General features: G+C 43.6%; 1 protein-coding gene across 6 annotated transcripts in view; it reads right to left on the reverse strand.

The window, feature by feature from the left end:
* The window catches only part of LOC129696142 (NEDD4-like E3 ubiquitin-protein ligase WWP1), a 93,802-nt gene that overhangs the window by 36,584 nt on the left and 37,954 nt on the right, over positions 1 to 19,264 (reverse strand). For 2 of the 6 annotated variants that reach the window (XM_055633652.1, XM_055633654.1), the window contains 5 exons: positions 11,555 to 11,693; positions 10,040 to 10,164; positions 8,732 to 8,869; positions 7,694 to 7,760; positions 1,584 to 1,762 (listed from right to left, as the gene is read on the reverse strand). In XM_055633652.1, coding sequence (XP_055489627.1) covers positions 1,584 to 1,762; positions 7,694 to 7,760; positions 8,732 to 8,869; positions 10,040 to 10,164; positions 11,555 to 11,693 — 648 coding nt within the window. The remainder of the gene's footprint in view (positions 1 to 1,583; positions 1,763 to 7,693; positions 7,761 to 8,731; positions 8,870 to 10,039; positions 10,165 to 11,554; positions 11,694 to 19,264) is intronic. The other 4 variants (XM_055633657.1, XM_055633656.1, XM_055633655.1 and 1 more) reach the window with 3 other exon arrangements.

Below are 19,264 nucleotides of genomic sequence, written 5' to 3' on the forward strand. Positions count from 1 at the left end.
ACTCATTATACCATGTGTTATTTGAAAAAAAATCATTAGCACCCCTGCATCACAGACAGATTTACATTTCACTTTATAAAAAAAACTTGTGAATGAAAATTATGAATTTTAATGGTCCCAATGGAAAATCATGTTTTCAAGGAAAATTACCTTGAATTGACATGGAAAGTATTAAACTAAATAATTATCTCTATTTGGATATATATCATAGAAGATATCCTTCAGATAATTTCAACCACAAACTCCTTATCTGGATCTGGTCATGTATGGGTGGAATAGGACTTAACTTAATAATTATTATATTTCAAGACTACGGAGGAATAATGATTCCTCTATAAATACTAAACTATTGTTAATTTTTGGTACATACAAGAAGTTGAATGAAGAATTTAGGGGGAGATTCACAATTGAGTAATAAAAGAATGGAGCAGCTGGGCTTGTACACTCTGTGGAGTTTAGAAGGATGAGAGGAGATCTCATTGAAACATATAAGATTGTTAAGGGCTTGGACACGCTAGAGGTAGGAAACATGTTCCCGATATCGGGGGAGTCCAGAACCAGGGGCCACAGTTTAACATTAAGGAGTAAGCCATTCAGAACGGAGACGAGGAAACACTTTTTCTAACAGAGAGTGGTGAGTCTGTGGAATTCTCTGCCTCAGAGGGCAGTGGATGCAGGTTCTCTGGATGCTTTCAAGAGAGAGCTAGATAGGGCTCTTAAAAATAGCGGAGTCAGGGGATTATGGGGAGAAGGCAGGAACGGGGTACTGTTTGGGGATGATCAGCCATGATCACATTGAATGGCGGTGCTGGCTGGAAGGGCCAAATGGCCTACTCCTGCACCTATTGTCTTTTGTCTATTGTAAAGATTCATAAATGAAACAGATTTTAGAAGTAGACACAAAATGCTGGAGTAATTCAGCGAGACAGGCAGCATCTCTGGAAAGAAGGAATGGATGAGGATTCGGGTCGAGACTGAAGAAGGGTCCCTACCTTTGATTAAAACCAGCACCTGCAATTCTTTCCTACCGATTTTATGTTACGTAAAGTGCTGGAGTTGCTCATTGGGTTATGCAGCATCTCTGGAGGTGTCACCCCTTCCCTTGCCAAAAATGGGCTTACCAGGCAACTGTTAAGTCTGTTGCCTGAGGTCTGTTGCGGTTGGCCAGGCCATGATTTTTTTCTCACCACCAGCTCTTCACACCCTTCCTGCCACCCCCTACTTTCAGAGTGAAGAAGGATCCCGACTCAAAAAGTCACCCATCCTTTTTCTCCAGAGATGCTGCCTGACCTGCTGTTACTCCAGCATGTTGTGTCTATCCTTGGTATAAACCAGCATGTGCATTTTGTTGATTCTTTTTGAGATACTTTTAAAATGTTGATTTTTTTTTTGCCTCTTTATTCTACAGAAATAATTACTGTCTATAAAAATGATTGCTGAGCTTCCTACATTATAACAGCGCTGAGACTACAGATGCTTCAATAGGCCATAAGGCACTCTAAGGTTGTGAGGAGATGAAAAGCACTGTATAAAACCGAGTCTCTCACTCCTCTCATGGTACCAAACTTGCTATAAATCCTTACCAGTACTACTGGCAGCTGGAGAAGCTGAGTCTTTTGGCGCTGTTGTATTTTGCGGCCTGGCTGCTGCAGGACAGGGAGAGTGATTGCTTTCTCCATTCAATACCGGAGAATTGGCTGCAGATTGCCGCGAAGAACTCGTTGATGGACTATCTGCACAGTTGGAGGTTTCAGTGTTGGATCTTACGGAAAAGAGAATCAAAATTAACACAAGGGAAGCGATTTCAATTCCTATTTTTGTTCAACGAAATCTGCTTTAATTCAAATATTACGCTTATGAATAAAATAGTTTCCATCAATTTAATTAATGGAATTCTCTGTTACATTTCTATTACATGCACTATCCATCAAAGGAAATGATTGGGACTAAGTGCAACCCAGTACTCTTCCTATGTCCACATGCAAGCAATTCCCACAGGTTGATAAAGGTTGAGCATGAATGGAAACGAGAGCCAACTTACTTTGTTGGAACACAGGATACTGAAGTAATTCTCTGGAGCGCAGAAGGTTAAGGGGGATTTGATAGAGGTCTTTAAAATGATGAGAGGGATAGACAGAGTTGATGTGGACAAGTTTTTCCCTTTGAGAATAGGGAAGATTCAAACAAGAGGACATGACTTCAGAATTAAGGGACAGAAGTTTAGGGGTAACATGAGGGGGAACTTCTTTACTCAGAGAGTGGTAGCGGTGTGGAATGAGCTTCCAGTGGAAGTGGTGGCGGCAGGTTCATTGGTATAATTTAAAAATAAATTGGATAGGCATATGGATGAGAAGAGAATGGAGGGTTATGGTATGAGTGCAGGCAGGTGGGACTAAGGGAAAAAAGTTGTTCGGCATGGACTTGTAGGGCCGAGATGGCCTGTTTCCGTGCTGTAATTGTTATATGGTTAATTATTGTGCCATTATGCTACGGTCAAATGACCCAGAAAAAACATGTGAGAAATGCTCTCTGTGTTCTCCTCACGTGCTTCAAATCCCACCTACCTATTTCATCATCAGCAAATCTGCACATGTTACACTTTAAGAGTTTGACCTGGTTGTCAATATAAACTGTGGATAATAGAGGATCCAGTAATGATTTTCATAACCCAAGAAGTTTAGTTTATTATTATCACGTGCACCAAGGTACAGTGAAAAGCCTTTTTGTTGCGTGCTATCCAGTCAACGGAAAGACTATAAATGACTACAATAAAGCTGTCCGCAGTGTTCAGATACATGATAATGGTAATAGAGTTCATTGCCGCTCACTAGTTCAGGAGCTCAGCACCTCTCTAGTTGGTGCTAGGATGGTTTAATTGCCTGATAACAACTGGGAAGAAACTGTCACTGAATCTGGAGGTGTGCATTTTCACACTTCTGTACCTCTTGCCTGATGGGAGAGGGCAGAAGAGGGAGTAACTGGGGTGAGGCTTGTCCTTGATTAAGCTAGTGGCCTTGCCAAGGATGCTAATAACCTGCCAAACCAGACACAACCCATTATTCCTATTTTCTGCTTGCTGAGATTTAACTAAGCCACTATCTTTGTTAACATGTCATCACTAGTCCTTATTCTATATAGAACTACTTTTGTGGTACCTTATCAAATGTCTTTTGACATGATATCCATACTATATATTAATATTACATCCATTGGTTCTTTATTTATTATGTGTATTACATAGGCATATACTGCCAGGTTTCATAAATGCAATTTGCCTCCAATAAACTCATGATATTTCTGCCTAATTATATTATAATTTTCGCATTCTTACTGATAAATGACACCATTTTTCCAAAAACAGTCAGGATCATGTGATAGGAGCAGAATTAGGTCATTCGGCCCATCGTTTTAACAGGGACTCGAAAGAGGGAGCACATATCGCCAATTCTGGCCTCCCTACACTGGCTCCCGGTGCACTTTCGGGTTCATTTTAAGTTACTGTTATTTGTTTTTAAATCTCTGAATGGGCTCGCCCCGCCTTACCTCTCTGAGCTGCTCCACCCATACACTCCTGCCCGGTCCCTCAGGTCAGCTGGTCAGCTGCTCCTGGAGGTACCGAGGTCTAGTCGGAGGCTCAGAGGGGATAGAGCCTTCTCTGTTGCTGCTCCGGCACTCTGGAACACCCTGCCGCTGCACATCAGACAGGCCCCCTCACTGTCCATCTTCAAATCCAGTGTTAAAACGCATTTGTACTCCCTGGCTTTTGACCATGCCTGAGGCTTTGCTTCTGTTTGTGGTGTTTTTGATGTTTCTTTATTTTAAATGTCTTTTCCTACTATTTCTTTTGATTGTTATTTTTGGTGTGTATTAATTTTTTGTCAATGATTAGTGATGTACAGCACTTTGTTGCAGCTATGTTTGTTTTTAAAGTGCTCTATAAATAAAATTATTATTATTATTATTATTATCGTCTTTTCTGCCATTCAATCATGGCTGATCTATCTCCCCCTCCTAACCCCATTCTCCTGCCTTTTCCCCATAATGCCTGACACTTGTACTATTCAAGAATCTAACCATCTCTGCCGTAAAAATATCCATTGACGTAGCCTCCACAGCCTTCTGTGGCAAAGAATTCCACAGATTCACCACACTCTGACTAAAGAAATTCCTGCTCATCTCCTTCCCAAAGGAACATTCTTTAATTCTGAGGCTATGACCTCTTGTCCTCGGCTCTCCACATCCTCTCTATCCTCTCCACATCCACTCTATCCAAACCTTTCATATTTGGTAAGTTTGAATGAGGTCCCCCCGCACTCCTTCTAGTACAGGCCCAGTGCTGTCAAACGCTGTCCAGTAAACTGATCTGTAGTTCCTTTATTTTCCTCTCTCCCTGTTCCCTTGGAATGCAGTGTTACATTTACTAATTTCCAATCTGCTAGAGCTGTTCACAAATTAGGAAATTTTGAAACATTATCACTTCACTTAACAATTGCAATGTGGTGCACTCATATGAAGTCAAATAGAGGCAGGTTATACGGAGTAAAAAGCAGGGTGCTAAAAAACATTGATGGATTTGGGGGTTCAAGCGCCAGTTCTCTAAAAGTGAGGGGAAGAATTCATAACATCTATTCCAGTCACTGGAGGTTTACAGGGGATGTCAGAAGGAATTTAAGAAATAAATTAGGAGTACCCAAAGCAACCATGAAATTACCTTGGCAAATACGATTAAGGAGAATCCTAAAACATTTCATAATAGAAGCGTGGATGTAATGGGTACCATCATAGATTAAAGGAGTAATCTATGCCTGGAGTTACGGGATATCAGCGAGATCTTACATTAATACATCTCATCGGTATACACAAGGGTGTGGAAGCCAAAGAGTGAAGGGAGGAGTAAGTTGATATCTTGGACATGTTTGTATGATGAAGAAGGAAATATTAGAAATATTGGTGCACACTAGGGTGGATAAATCCCCAGGGCCTAAACCGGATCAATCCAGGATGCTAAGAGGAGCAACAAAGAAGATTGCTGAGGCGCTGACATTTTGAATCTTTGTTAACCACAACTAAAGTACCAGAACATTTTATGATAGCTAGTGTTGTTCGCGCAGTAGAAACGACACCAAACTACACGCCGCTGAGCTAGTAGTTGGGAAGCTATTGGAGAAGATTCTGGAGGACAGACTGATAGTCACTTGGAAAAACATGGTCTTATTTGGAGTCAGCATAGCTTTCTGCAGGGGAGATCATGTCTCACAATTCTGTCTGAGTTTTTTTTTGAGAATGTAACCAAGGAAATTGAGACATGGTTTACTTAGAATTTAGTAAGGCTCCAGAAGGTTAAACAAAGAATTTAAAGTGTGTTGGCAATTCCAAAATTGCCTTGGTGATAGGAGACGGAAGGGATTTGTGGATGGGTGTTTTGCTGCTTGTAAACCTAAAACAAGTAGTGTACCACGAGGAATAGTGCCAGGATCTTTCTTGTTAGTTAAGTATAAATGACTTGGATGAGAATGCAAGATGGCATGATCAGTGAGATGAGCAGGAGATTGCAGGAAAGATTTCCATGAATGATACCCAAAGTAAATGTTACCCAATGTGTTATTATTTAATGCAGGCCCTGAAGATCTAAAATTGAGGTGCGAATTGAAGGTTGTAAAAATATAATTCCAAGTTTAATTAATTTTCACAGAATACGATACACACAATGAACAAGTTCCGTTTCTACTGACAAATTCATGTTACTCTATATTTTCTGCATATCCAAAATCTTCTGATAATATTTTGTCTACCCACTTCTTAAACAATTCTTGCAACAATTCAATTTGATTTCAGACAATAGTATTTTTGGTGATTTTTAGAATAAACCTGTTTACATTTTGACTATTTTCCCAAAAAAGCAGATAAACTCTTACCCACACACCTGCTTACTATCTAAATATATAAAAACTTAACATTTTAAAATTTTGAGCCATGAAAGTTAACCGTACTTTTAAAATGACATTTTTTAATTATGTAAATCCAGCCATTAAAAACTTAGCAGCAAGCTATGCTGTTTCTAAAAGTAAAATTAGTCTGCATTGACCTTATGTTGATTGGGAACAATGGTCAATTAACGTAAAATAAAAGGTAACGTAGTTTTTAGGATTTTCATTTATAAAAACGGTGATTTATTTCCTGTGTAGAAGTGAACACTATATTTTCTTTCAGATTTCAGTTCAGTTTATTGTCACGTGAACAGCGAAAAGCTTTTTGTTGCATGCTAACCAGTCAGCAGAAAGACAATACATGATTACAATCCCACTACAAACTACAAGCCCTACTACTCTACTACAAACCCACCGACTCCCATAGCTATCTGGACTACACTTCTTCCCACCCTGCTTCCTGTAAGGACTCTATCCCTTACTCCCAATTCCTCCGTTTACGCCGCATCTGCATCCAGGATGAGGTGTTCCAAACCAGGGCATCGGAGATGTCCTCATTCCTTAGGGAAGGGGGGGTTGTCCTCTTCCACTATAGATGAGGCTCTCACCAGGGTCTCTTCTATATCCCGCAGCTCCGCTCTCACTCCCCATCCCCCTACTCGTAAGAAGGACACAGTCCCGCTTGTCCTCACCTTGCACCCTACCAGCTGTCGCCGACATTTTCGCCACCTCCAACGGGATCCCACCACTGGTCACATCTTCCCATCTCCTCCCCTTCCTGTTTTCTGTAGAGACCGCTTCCTCCGTAACTCCCTGGTCAATTTGTCCCTTCCCACCCAAACCACACCCTCCCCTGGTACTTTCCCTTGCAACCGCAGGAAATGCTACCCTTGTCGCTTTACCCCCCCCCCCTCGGCTCCATCCAAGGACTCAAGCAGTCCTTCCAGGTCAGGCAGAGGTTCACCTGCACCTCCTCCAACTGCATCTAGTGCATCCGCTGTTCCAGGTGTCAACTGCTCTACATCAGTGAGACCAAGCGCAGGCTTAGTGGTCGCTTCGCCCAACACCTCTGCTCAGTTCGCAATAACCAACCTGATCAGCACTTCAACTCCCCCACCCATTCCGGATCCGATCTTTCTGTCCTGGGCCTCCTTCATTGCCAGAGTGAGGTCCAGTGCAAATTGGAGGAACAGCACCTCATATTCCGCTTGGATAGTTTACACCCCAGCGGTATGAACATTGGCTTCTCCAATTTCAGGTAGTCCCTGCTTTCTCCCTCTTTCACCTCCCCTTCCCAGCTCTCCCACAAGCCTACTGTCTCCGCCTCTTCCTTTCTTCTTCCCAGCCCACCCACGACATTAGTCTGAAGAAGGGTCTCGACCCGAAACGTCGCCTATTCCTTCTATCCACAGATGCTGCCTCACCCGCTGAGTTTCCCGAGCGTTTTTGTCTACCACCTGATTACAACCGATCCATTTACAGTATAGATACATACTAAGGGAATAACGTTTGGTGCAAGGTAAAGCCAGCAAGCCCGATCAAAGATAGCCCGAGGGTTATCAAAGAGATAGACAGTAGTTCAGCATTGCTCTCTGGTTGTGGTAGGATGATTCAGTTGTTTGATAACAGCCAACGAATATATCTGAACGAATATCACCCAACGAATATCTCTGAAGTGATCTATTTTAATTGCACCAGATCACACTTATAGTTAGTTATCAGTAGGGGATTAATCTGGCTATATTTCAGTGAAAGTCTTTACACACCTTGTTCTAGCCCTTGTAGAAGATTCACCTCCATTTACGTGGATGGCGTCTCCATTCTGCTGAACTTCTGTGCAAAAGAAATTCAGTTATATGGATATATAATTAACAGGCTATTAAAGCTATTTTAAAGTAACTGGTAGATAGAATTTATTTGCCACACAATCAGGGTCGGTGGAATTTGGGTTGTCAGCAGCGATACAATAATAAAGAACACACAACCACAATAAAAATGTAACACAAACATCCACCACAGCATTCATCACTGTGGTGGAAGGCACAAAATTTGGCCAGTCCTCCTCCATTTCCCCCCCGTGGACAGGACCAGAGTCCAGAGTCAGTCCAGGATCGGCTCTTCCTCACCGGAGACCGCGGCTTTAAGTTGGTGTAGGCCGCAGGCCGGCGGTCGAGATTTAAAGTCTCCGCCGCAGCCAGAAGCACCGTAGACTGCAGGGCCGGCGGTCGAAGCTCCCCTCCAGGGGTGATGTTAAGTTCACGCCAGGCCCGCGGTAGAAGTTGGCCGCGGGCCGGCAGTGGTGGCTTCTTCTTCCCCCCGGGTCCCCCACGAGGGATCCCGGGCTGTAGACGCCGCACCAGCTGGAGCTCTGCAGACCGCGGCTTCAGGCTGCCGGCTGCCCCGGGCCAGTGAAACGGAGCGCTTCCCTCCAGCGAGCCCCAGCGAGGGCTCACCTGCTCCACGCCGAGAGTCCACGCTGCGCCTGCTGCTGAAGCCCCGAGCGCGTCTCCGGGAAAGGCCGCGCCGATCCTTGATGTTAGGCCACGGGGGAGGCGACCGGGAAAAAGTCGCCTCTCCATGGAGGAGGCGACTGAAGCGGTTTCCCCCTTACCCCCCCCACACCACCCCCCACACAAAACACACAAAGAAACATCAAACACGTACTTTAAAACATACTAAAAAAATAAAAAAAGTTGAAAAAACTAACGCGCTGCTGACATCCTACAAATACAAATGGTAATACAAATGTAAAATATTTTAACTGTACTCTCCTGGCCAACTGGCTATATTTTATATTTACTCACTGGTTGCTGATGTATTGCCATTGGGTACAGATTCCTGATCCACTGTCATGCCATCAAGGAATACAGTCAGGTCACCAGTTTGTACCATCCCACTCTTATTTTCTAACGTCAGCTTCAACACTTCTTTAACATTTTCCACTAATGAAAAACAAAATAATTACAGCACAATAATATTTTGTTTGGTTATGTCTGCAAAAACAACACTTTGGCAAATTGTATATTTAGCTTTTAGCTAGAAATAATGCTAAAAACAAACTACAACTATTAACACCAATCTCCGTTACAATATAGAAAGGTACAGCACTGGAACAGGCCCTTTAGCACACAATGGCTATGCTGAACATAATGCCAAGGTAAACCAATCTTATCTGTCTGCATGTGATCCACACCACCTCCACCCCAGCATATCCCTGTGCCTATTCTGTTAAATAGAGTTTTTAAGAAAGAAAAAAGCCAAAAATATTTCAAGTGAGGCAAGAAAGAAAGAGTCAAGTCAAGTCACATTTATTTATATAGCACATTTAAAAAAAACAACTCTTGTTGGCCAAAGTGCTTTACATTTGGTATAAGACTAGTATAAACAAACAAACTACATACATATATACATATCGCCCTTGCTCAGTGGACGTCAGGAAAGCCTTGGGAGTATAGATAAGATTTTAGTCTTGACTTAAAGGAGTCGATGGAGGGGGCAGTTCTGATGGGAAGGGGGATGCTGTTCCACAGTCTAGGAACTACAACCACAAAGGCGCGGTCGCCCTTAAGCTTATGCCTAGACCGCGGGATATTCAGCAACCCCAAGTTGGCCGATTTGAGGGACCTGGAGGTGGAGTGGTGGGTGAGAAGACTTTTAATGTAGGAGGGGGCAAGCCCATTGAAAGCTTTGTAGACATAGAGGAGGGTCTTGAAATGTACACGGAACCGCACAGGGAGCCAGTGGAGAGAGGCCAGGATCGGGGTGATGTGGTCCCTTTTTCGGGTGCCAGTCTTGGAAGCCTTGGAAAGAGAATGCCAGTAATTACCAAAAGATGAAGTTAAAAAGCCTATTTTGAGGAAAGTCTCAGAGAACTGAAGCCAAAATGCTTAGAATTACCAAGCAGGGAAACGAGACAGCTCGAGACAACTGCCAATTTAGGGAGTGGAATACAAAATAGACTTAAGTCAAAGAAATAAAGTTTGAGGTGAAACTGTGGTGGTGGTGCTGTACCCCTTCTATTGCATTATCTTTGAATAACACCTTTCCAGTAACAGGTAACCCTAATAGGATAATGATTCTTAGTGGTAAGACAGTATCATCACAAAACTTACATTTTCTGTTGTGTGTTTCCAAAGCTTGGCCAATGTCTAAGGTTGCTTTCCCTAATAAAGCATCAGATTTTATTGTATGATGGCTCCAGATTTTAAACTCCAATTTGGTGTGTGGCGTTACATTCCTGCATATAGAAAAAGTGGATTGTAATATGGGTCTAAGCAATATAATTAAAAAAAGAAAAATATACTCAATCATATCTTGATTCATGGTTATTTTGAAAGATTGTAGCATCCACTATTTTTTATATAAACCATGACATTTTATGATAACAAACTAACATTTCAATAGCACAAAAGGGATGTTTTATTTTGTAAATGTTCTGACTTTTCCAACTCTGGTGGCATAGATGCAGGCAAGATACAGGAAGTGTTCCCAATTTTTGGGGAGTCCAGAACCAGGGGTCACAGAGTTGTGAATCTGTGGAATCCTCTGCCACAGAAGACAGTGGAGGCCAATTCACTGGATGTTTTCAAGAGAGTTAGATAGAGCTCTTAGGGCTAAAGGAATCAAGGGATATGGGGAGAATGCAGGAAAGGGGTACTGATTTTGGATGATCACTAATGATTATATTGAATGGTTCAACGAGCCGAAAGGCCTACTCCTGCACCTATTTTCTATGTTTCTATGAAGAGTGCTCAATATATTTTGCTCAGTAAAAAAAATCAAAGTTGAAAAGTGATGGTTGATAAACCCATATATATGATTTCTACTGTATTCACCTACTGCGTTAAACCAGCGAAAGCCATACAAAAAATTAAGAAAATCTCATGTTGGCATAAGGTTCAGAGTAATGAAAGGCCATTTTGCGCACACCAAGCCTGCACGGTGGCATAACGGTAGAGCCACTGCCTTACAGCGCCAGAGACCCGGTTTCGCTCCTGACAATCGGTGCTTATCTATACGGAGTTTGTACTTTCTCCCCGTGACCTGCGTGGGTTTTCTCTGAGATCTTCCGTTTCCTTCCACACTCCAAAGATGTACGGATGAGTAGGTTAATTGGCTTGGTATAATTGTATAAATGTAATATTGTCCCCAGCGTGTGCAGGGTACTGTTAATGTGTGGGGATCGCTAGTTGGTGGGGCCTGTTTCCGCGCTGTATCTCTAAAAACGAAAAACTAAGCTGTCCCTTTCAATTGCTCACGTATTCTATTATTGACTTCCGCACCCTATCCTTAACCTGTACTTCCTGGATTGGGCAGTTTAGTATGGGATTAGTTTAGGTGAAGCCTCAATTCTTATCCTCTCTGTTATTTACTAGGGATCTGTCTCCAAGATTGCTGAGGTGGAATAGCAGAAAACGGTTGGAATTCAATATCACAAAAAAATGTTGGTATTGTCTTCCCATTTAAACATAAGTTTAGTATTTTGCCAACATTAATTTCCAGAAAATTCAATTTCGCCATTTAGACAGTCCAATCCCTTTGTAATTTAGTGATAGGTTAGAACATATTTTCAAACTTATATTAATATTTCTTATACATCGAAAATAAACATTTGTCATTTTGCTTACATTGTTAAGTGTTCATCCCATTTTGGATTGGATGAACTATTTGATTTTGCAGATTTCTTTAGTTCTCCATCTGCTGATAATTCCACATAGATTGCAGTTCCAAACCAATTTTTTCTTCTTTTTAACTTTGCAGAAGCAACTATTAAGTAAAATTGTGGCACAAATTTAAGTAAATGCAGACAGAAGATCTCTTAGAAACTTCAGAAGATCAAAAACAAAGTGGCACAACAACATTTCTATTGGGGCAACACCATACTGACTTGTATTACCAAAATTATTCATCAGTTTTCTTTGTTTCAATTCCAGAACAGTAAACCGCTCTCCATTTTATTCCAAACTATGTTTACATTAAAGCTGCTATTAAAAAATACCCTATTAACATATGGAGTCAGTGTGGAAACAGGACCTTCGGCCCAACTCGCCCACACTGGACAACAATGTCCCAGATACCCTAGTCCCACTTGCCTGCATTTGGTCCATATCCCTCCAAATCTGTCCTATCCATGTACCTGTCTAACTGTTTCTTAAACCAGAGGTCTCCAAATTATTGCCCGCGGGCCACATCCGGCCCGCCATGAGGTTTTATCCAGCCCGCAGCAAGCTTTTAGCACGTTCCGTGCGGTGGGCTATTTAGTGGGTTCTGTGGTAGCACAGCTTTAGAGATACAGCGCGGAAACAGGCCCTTTGGCCTATTGAAGCGATGCCCTTATGCACAAGCACTAATCCTACACCCACTTGGGACAAATTCAATTAACCTGCAAACGTGGAGTGTGCGAGGAAACCAGAGCACCCGGAGAGAACCCACGCAAGAACAAACTCCGTACAAACAGCACCCATATTCAGGATGGAACCCGGGTTTCTTGCCCTGTGAGGCAGCAACTCTACCGCTGCACCACCGTGCCACTGCTCCTGTGTTGTAAAGGCAAGTTGTGCGGGGTGGTAGCGTGGGGTGGGGAGTGGAGCGAGGGGAAGGGGGTGGAGGGGGAGCTAGTTGACGGCAGGGTCAGTATGTAGCGGTCACCCCCCCCCCTTGTTAATATGCCTGAGGGGTGATCACAGTGGGTGTGTTTGCGTGTGAGTGGAAGAGAGGGAGAGAAAGATAGAGAGAGTGTATGTGTGAGTCTGTGTGTGTGCGTGTGTGTGTGTGCGTGTGTGTGTGGGTGCGTGTGTGTGTGTGTGTGCGTGTGATTGTGTGTGTGTGTGAGTGTGTGTGTGTCTGTGTGCGGGTCTAAGTGTCTGTGTGTGTTTTGGTATGTGGGACTCCACGTGTGCGTGTGCGTGTGCGTTTCTGTGTGTCAGGGCTCGAAATTAGCGGTTGTCCGGGTGCCAATGGCCACCTAAAATGCCGCCGGGCAACCGAAATGCCGAGTCATTTTGCCCGGCTTGGCACTGCAGATGCTGGTTTATACCAAAGATAGATTAAAAAAAACTGAACTCAGCGGGTTAGGCAGCATCTCTAGAGAAAAGGAACGTGACGTTTCGTGTCGGCGGCGACTGTAGTGCGGGGCAAAGATACTAGATGCGGGGTGGCAGAGGGTCGGAGTGAAAGACGGGCCCCGCACACCGGCAGCGGATCCACCTCTCCCACCTGCCCTGATAGCGGCCGCTGTGTGCCACTCCGCCAATAGCGATAAACGCTTTCAAAACAAACCCTTCCGCACACCGAAGCAGGGAGGGAGGGAGGGAGGGAGGGAGGGAGGAAGGAGGAAGAAGGAAGAAGCCCCCTTCTGCCGTCTGAAACAAAAATGTTATATCACCTGCACCGCTCGGCCCCGTACCTTCCTGTTGGCTGGCGGAGGAGGGGAGGCGGTGGCGAGGAGATCCCAACTGCCTCCCCCTTTGGTGGCGGCACTTGGCGGTGGACAGGGACGGCCAAGGCAGCGGGCCGATTGATGCCGGTGTTGTCCGAGGTGCGCTGTCCTTCCTTCCTCCCCTCTCTCCCCCTTTCTCTCTCCTCCCCCCATATCTCTCCCCCTTTTCTCTCTCTCCCCTCTCCCCCCCCCCCCCCCCCCTCTCCTCTCTCCCCCTCTCTCTCACACCTCCCCTGCACCCCCCTTACCCTGGGACCTTTCCTCTCCATCCCGCACTGATCCCCATTCCCGCCTCTATTCAGTTCTCACTGACATCCCCTGTGCTCCCCTCCCCCTCCCATCCATTCATCCTGCACTGATTTCCCTATCCACCTTGCATTGATTCTCCTGCTACCCTCATCCATCCGACACTGGTCGCCTAATTCTTCCTGTACTGACTCCCCTTCCCATCCATCCTGTACTGCTCCCCCCCATTCATCCTGTACTGCTCCCCCCCATTCATCCTGTACCGCTCCCCCCATTCATCCCGTACTGACCCCCCATCCATTCTGTAGTAATCTCCCCGTTCATCTTTTACTGATCCCCCATCCATCCTGTAGTGACCCACCCATTCATCCTGCAGACCATCCGATCGACTTTGTACAACCCCCCCATTCATCCTGCACAGATCCTCCCATCCATCCTGTAATAATCCCCCCATCTATGTTTGATAAGGGAATGCATTTAAATGTGTTTTAATTCCCAATGTTATTATTTGTTTTAGTCCATAAAGATGGATTAATTAAATTGTGAACACGTGAAACATTAAAACTGCAGTGTTTGATTGTCACTTCTACCGTTGACACGTTATTACAGAATTCATTTTAACGACAAATCAATGCTCTTAATATGGAGTATCAGTACTGTAGTTATTTAATGAGCAACATTCACAACTATATGTTGGATTTATCCAGGTTTTACTTCTACAGTCAGTCATATACATCACAAATTTGGTCAGGAGATATTTCAGTTGAAATTTTAACGTTAATTCTGAAGTGGGAATGATGGAAACAGCGTTTATCAATATTTTTTTTTTTTAAATCTGGTGCGTACAAACTGGGTATCTTCATTGCTGTTCACAACACATACATCTAATCTGAATGTCCGGTAATGTGGCGTTTCGACACCTTTAAACATATTACCAAAAGAACATTTGCTGCAGTTATGTCCTTTGGCCGTCTCTTGTCAGTTAGTGTAATGTTTAACCTGTCAGATGGGTATAGTCGGTTTTAACAGCTATTATCATAAAATGCCTTTAGAATTTTCCTTGCAACCTGTATATTTTGTTGTGGATAAATTATGTGGGAAGCGAGAGTGTTTCGGTACCAATAGCAATAACAACCCATGCTATGGCCATGTCATGGTAATTTTCGGTCCAGCACAGAAAACAGCTTGCATCAATCCGTAATGTGCATGGTTAAGCATATATGTTACCATGGTCCAGGATTTATTGACACAGGTTGATCATACGCTGAATAATCCAACCACATTTTTGTTTGGAAGTGGAAAGAAATAATAGAAATTGCATTAATTTCAATGTGTAAAAGAGTATTATAATTTTGCTGCATGTCATTGTGGTATATATCATGTCTTGATTTAGTTTGTGACTTTATTTGAAGCAGAAATATAATGTGGATGCTTCATTGAGCATAATTGCGACTGGTAACTATGCACTTCGTCCGAGCACATGATTGCACGTGTCATGCAAGCAGTCTTAAATGACCACCTAAACTGTCATTTGGCAACCTAAAAAGCTGCCTAGGTTGCCCGACTGGCAACAGGGAAAAAAAGTTGTGAGAGCCCTGTGTGTGTGTGTGTGTGTGTGTGTGTGTGTGTGTGTGTGTGTGTGTGTGTGTGTGTGTGTGTGTGTATGTCACTGTCACTGTGTGTGTGTGTGTGTGTGAATGTGTGTATGTATGTCACTGTGTGTGTGTGTGTGTGTGTGTGTGTGTATGTATGTCACTGTGTGTGTGTGTCAGAATGTGTCAATGTGTGTGTGTGTGTGTGAGAGAGAATGTGTGTCAATGTGTGTGTGTGTGTGTGTGTGTGTGTGTGTGTCTATGTGTGTGTGTGAGTGAGTGTGTGTCAGTGTGTGTGTGTCACTGTGTATAGTGTGTGTGTGTGTGTGTGTGTGTGTGTGGTAGTATGCGTGTGTCTACCAGTGCGTGTGTCAGTGTGTGCACATGTGTGTCTATGACATATCTTTAATTTTTCCTATGGCCCGCAAAATTGTGTCAAATATATAATGTGGGCCTCATACTGAAAAGTTTGGAAGCACCTGTCTTAAACAATGGGATCATCCCAGCCTCAACTATCTCCCCTGGCAGCTTGTTCCATGCACAACCACCCATTGTGTGAAAAGTTACCCCTCGGATTCCTATTAAATCTTTTCCCCTTCACCTTGAACCTATATCCTCCCGTCCTAGATTCCCCCACTCTGGGCAAGAGACTGTGCATCTACCTGATCTATTCTTCTCATGACTATGTATACCCCTATACGATCTCCCCTCATCCTCCTGTGCTCCATGGAATAGAGACCCAGCTTACTCAACCTCTCCCTATAGCTCACACCCTCTAGTCCTGGCAACAACCTTGTAAATCTTTTCTGAACCCTTTCAAGCTTGACAATATCTTTCCTATAACATGGTGCCCAGAAATGATCACAATATTCTAAATGCAGTCTCACCAAAGTATTATACAACTGCAACATGACCTCCCAACTTCTATACTCAATATTCTGACTGATAAAGGCCAAAATGCCAAAAGCCTTTTTGACCACCTTATCTATCTGCGACTAGACCTTCAAGGAACCATGCACCTATACTCCTAGATCCATCTGCTCTACAACACTATCTCGTGGCCTACCATTTATTGTGTAGGTCTTGCCTTTGTTCGACGTTCCAAAATGCAAGAGCTCACACTTCTCTGTATTAAATTCCATCAACCATTCCTCCGCCCGCCTGGCCAATCGATCCAGATCCTGCTGCAATCGTTCACAACCATCTTCACTATATGCAAAACCACTAACTTTTGTATCATTAGCAAACTTGCTCATGTTGCCCTGTATGTTCTCATCCAAATCATTGATGTAGATGACAAACAGTAACGGGCCCAGCACCGAACCCTGAGGCACATCACTAGTCACAGGCCTCCAGTCTGAGAAGCAACCTTCCAACATCACCCCCTGCTTCATTCCATGGAGCCAATTTGCTATCCATTTGGCTATTTCTCCCTGGATCCCATGTGATCTAACCTTCCAGAGCAGCCTACCTTGCGGAACCTTGTTGAATGCCTTACTGAAGTCCATGTGCACAATATATAAAGGAAAGATTGAAAGAAACCCTTTATATTCCTTTAGATGCAAGTCAGAGAGAATCTGAATTAGTTATCTTCTTTTTAGTTATGTTACAGAAGTTGTTTTAATCATGCCAGACATGAGAATGTTATAGTTGCGGGAACACAAGAATAAGCCAAGATTAGGAAAATACATTTTACTGATCCCGGAACAACTTTAGTATCTAAATTAGGATATCATTGAAACCAGTACGTCCAAAAATGATTTTACTTGTTTTCCTTTTACAATTAATTAATTAAAATCTAAATTCCCTTAATCTGATTTTGGCTTATTTTCATTGATGACTATGGCCTGCCTTTTTCAGTAGTTTATGCACTTACATTCATAAAATTTGAGCTCTTTTTTTTAATAAACAGTTTAACCTCTTTGTACACGTCAATCAAGTACACTTGATAATACTCTCATTGCATGTACAGAGACTAATCATGACCCTCCAATTTGGCTAGTTATTGGCATTGTGCCCAATCAACATAATAACAATGCAAGCCACATATTCCAACCATCTCCCTGGCATCTGACTGAACTAACACCAGACTACAGGTTACACAAAAAAGCTGGAGAAACTCAGCGGGTGCCAGCAGCATCTATGGAGCGAAGGAAATAGGCAACGTTTCGGGCCGCAAACCCTTCTTCAGACTGAAGAAGGGATTCGGCCCAAAAAACGTTGCCTATTTCCTTCGCTCAGTATGGTGATACATAGAGTTGCTGCTGCACCCGCTGATCCTTTCTCCAGCTTTTTTGTGTAGACCTTCGATTCTCCAGCATCTGCAGTTCCCTCTTAAAAACACCAGACTACAGGGGTCCTGTCTGAAGAGTCTGAAAAGTCTGAAGAGGGATCTTGACCCGAAACGTCACCCATTCCTTCTCTCCAGAGATGCTGTCAGTCCCGCTGAGTCACGCCAGCATTTTATGTCTATCTACAGGTCCTCCACAGGTTACCACGGGGTTCCGTTCGCCACAAACAGTTCATAACACAAACAGTTTACAAGTTGGAAATGTGACCAAGAACAGTATCCCCCACAGGGTGGGGATAAATGCAGTCCCACAGCTGGCAAATCCTTCCTGTCAGTGTCCCAAACACTCATTCTGCTGTATAGGCAGTACATAGGTCGGGTGTAAATGGTATTTTGCAACTATTGCAAAATAGTTGACGCTGAGCTAAGTTTCAACCATATTTCCATGGCATCACTTAGTCACCTAGGGCAGTATGGTGATACAGTGGTAGAGTTGCTGCCTTACAGCGCTAGAGACCCGGGTTCGATCCTGACTTCGGGTGCTGACTGTACGGAGTTTGTTCACTCCCTGTGACCACGTGGGTTTTCTCCGAGATCTTCGGTTTCCTCTCAGAGTCGAAAGACATACAGGATCGTAGGTTGATTGGTTTGGTATAAATATACATTGTCCTTAGTGTGTGTAGGGCAGTGCAGGGATCGTTGGCCGGCGTGGACTCAGTGGGCCAAAGGGCCTGTTTCCACGCTGTATCCCTAAACTAAATCCTTAGAACATTGCCAACTACATCTGTCTCAGCTTTAAATCATCATTGGAAATAGTTCCTTTAAATATGGTTGTTCCATCCCGTTTTTGGACAACTTCACCTCTTCCACTCTCTGTAAGCTTAAGTGCATTCAATACCCTGCTCTCCATATCCTAAATCAAACCGAACCCTATTCATCAAGTGTCTATGTATTTGCTGAAATACATCAACTCCTAGAGAAACAATCTAGGATAGCTGGCATAAACAGATAGGCAGAGGGTCACTTGCACCTCCTCCCACCTCAGTTCCTGTATCCACTGTTCCAGGTGTCAATTCCTGTATATCGGCGAGACCAAGCACAGGCTCGGCGATCGTTTGGCTGAATACCTCCACCCAGTCCGCCTAAACCTACTTGATCTCCGGTTGCTAAACACTTTAACTCCCCCTCCCATTCCCACATTGACCTCTCTGTCTGTGCCTACTCGAGTGTCGAAGTGAGGTCCAGCGCAAATTGGAGGAACAGCACCTCATATTCCGCTTGGGGAGCTTACACCACAACGCTATAAACATTAACTTCTCTAACTAACTTTCCCTCTCTCCCCATCCCCTTCCCAGTTCTCCAACCAGTCTTACGGTCTCCGACTACATTTTATCTCTGTTTGCTTTGTTGTTACCTTCTCTGGACTAACAATGATCTATTCTACATTTTCCTTGATCTCCATTCCCTTTGTCCTGTTTTCACACCTTACTCTTCGTTATCTATATCTTATCTTATCTATGTGCCTCCCACTCCCCTCACATCAGTCTGAAGGGTCTCGACCCTTCTCTCCAGAGATGCTGCCTAAGTTACTCTGAGCTACTCCAGCATTTTTGTGTCTATCCTACATAAACAATGTCCGATAACAACATTTTTATTCGTGTTTTGAAATCTGTCTTAAGCTGCAACCTTCCCCCTCTCTCTCTCCCTGTAACTTCTCCAGCTTTACACTTCTCCAATGTTTCTGTAGTTACCATTTGTCTGTTTTGTCCAA

Source organism: Leucoraja erinacea, chromosome 4 (genome assembly GCF_028641065.1).
Source record: "Leucoraja erinacea ecotype New England chromosome 4, Leri_hhj_1, whole genome shotgun sequence".
NCBI classification, from domain to species: domain Eukaryota; kingdom Metazoa; phylum Chordata; class Chondrichthyes; order Rajiformes; family Rajidae; genus Leucoraja; species Leucoraja erinaceus.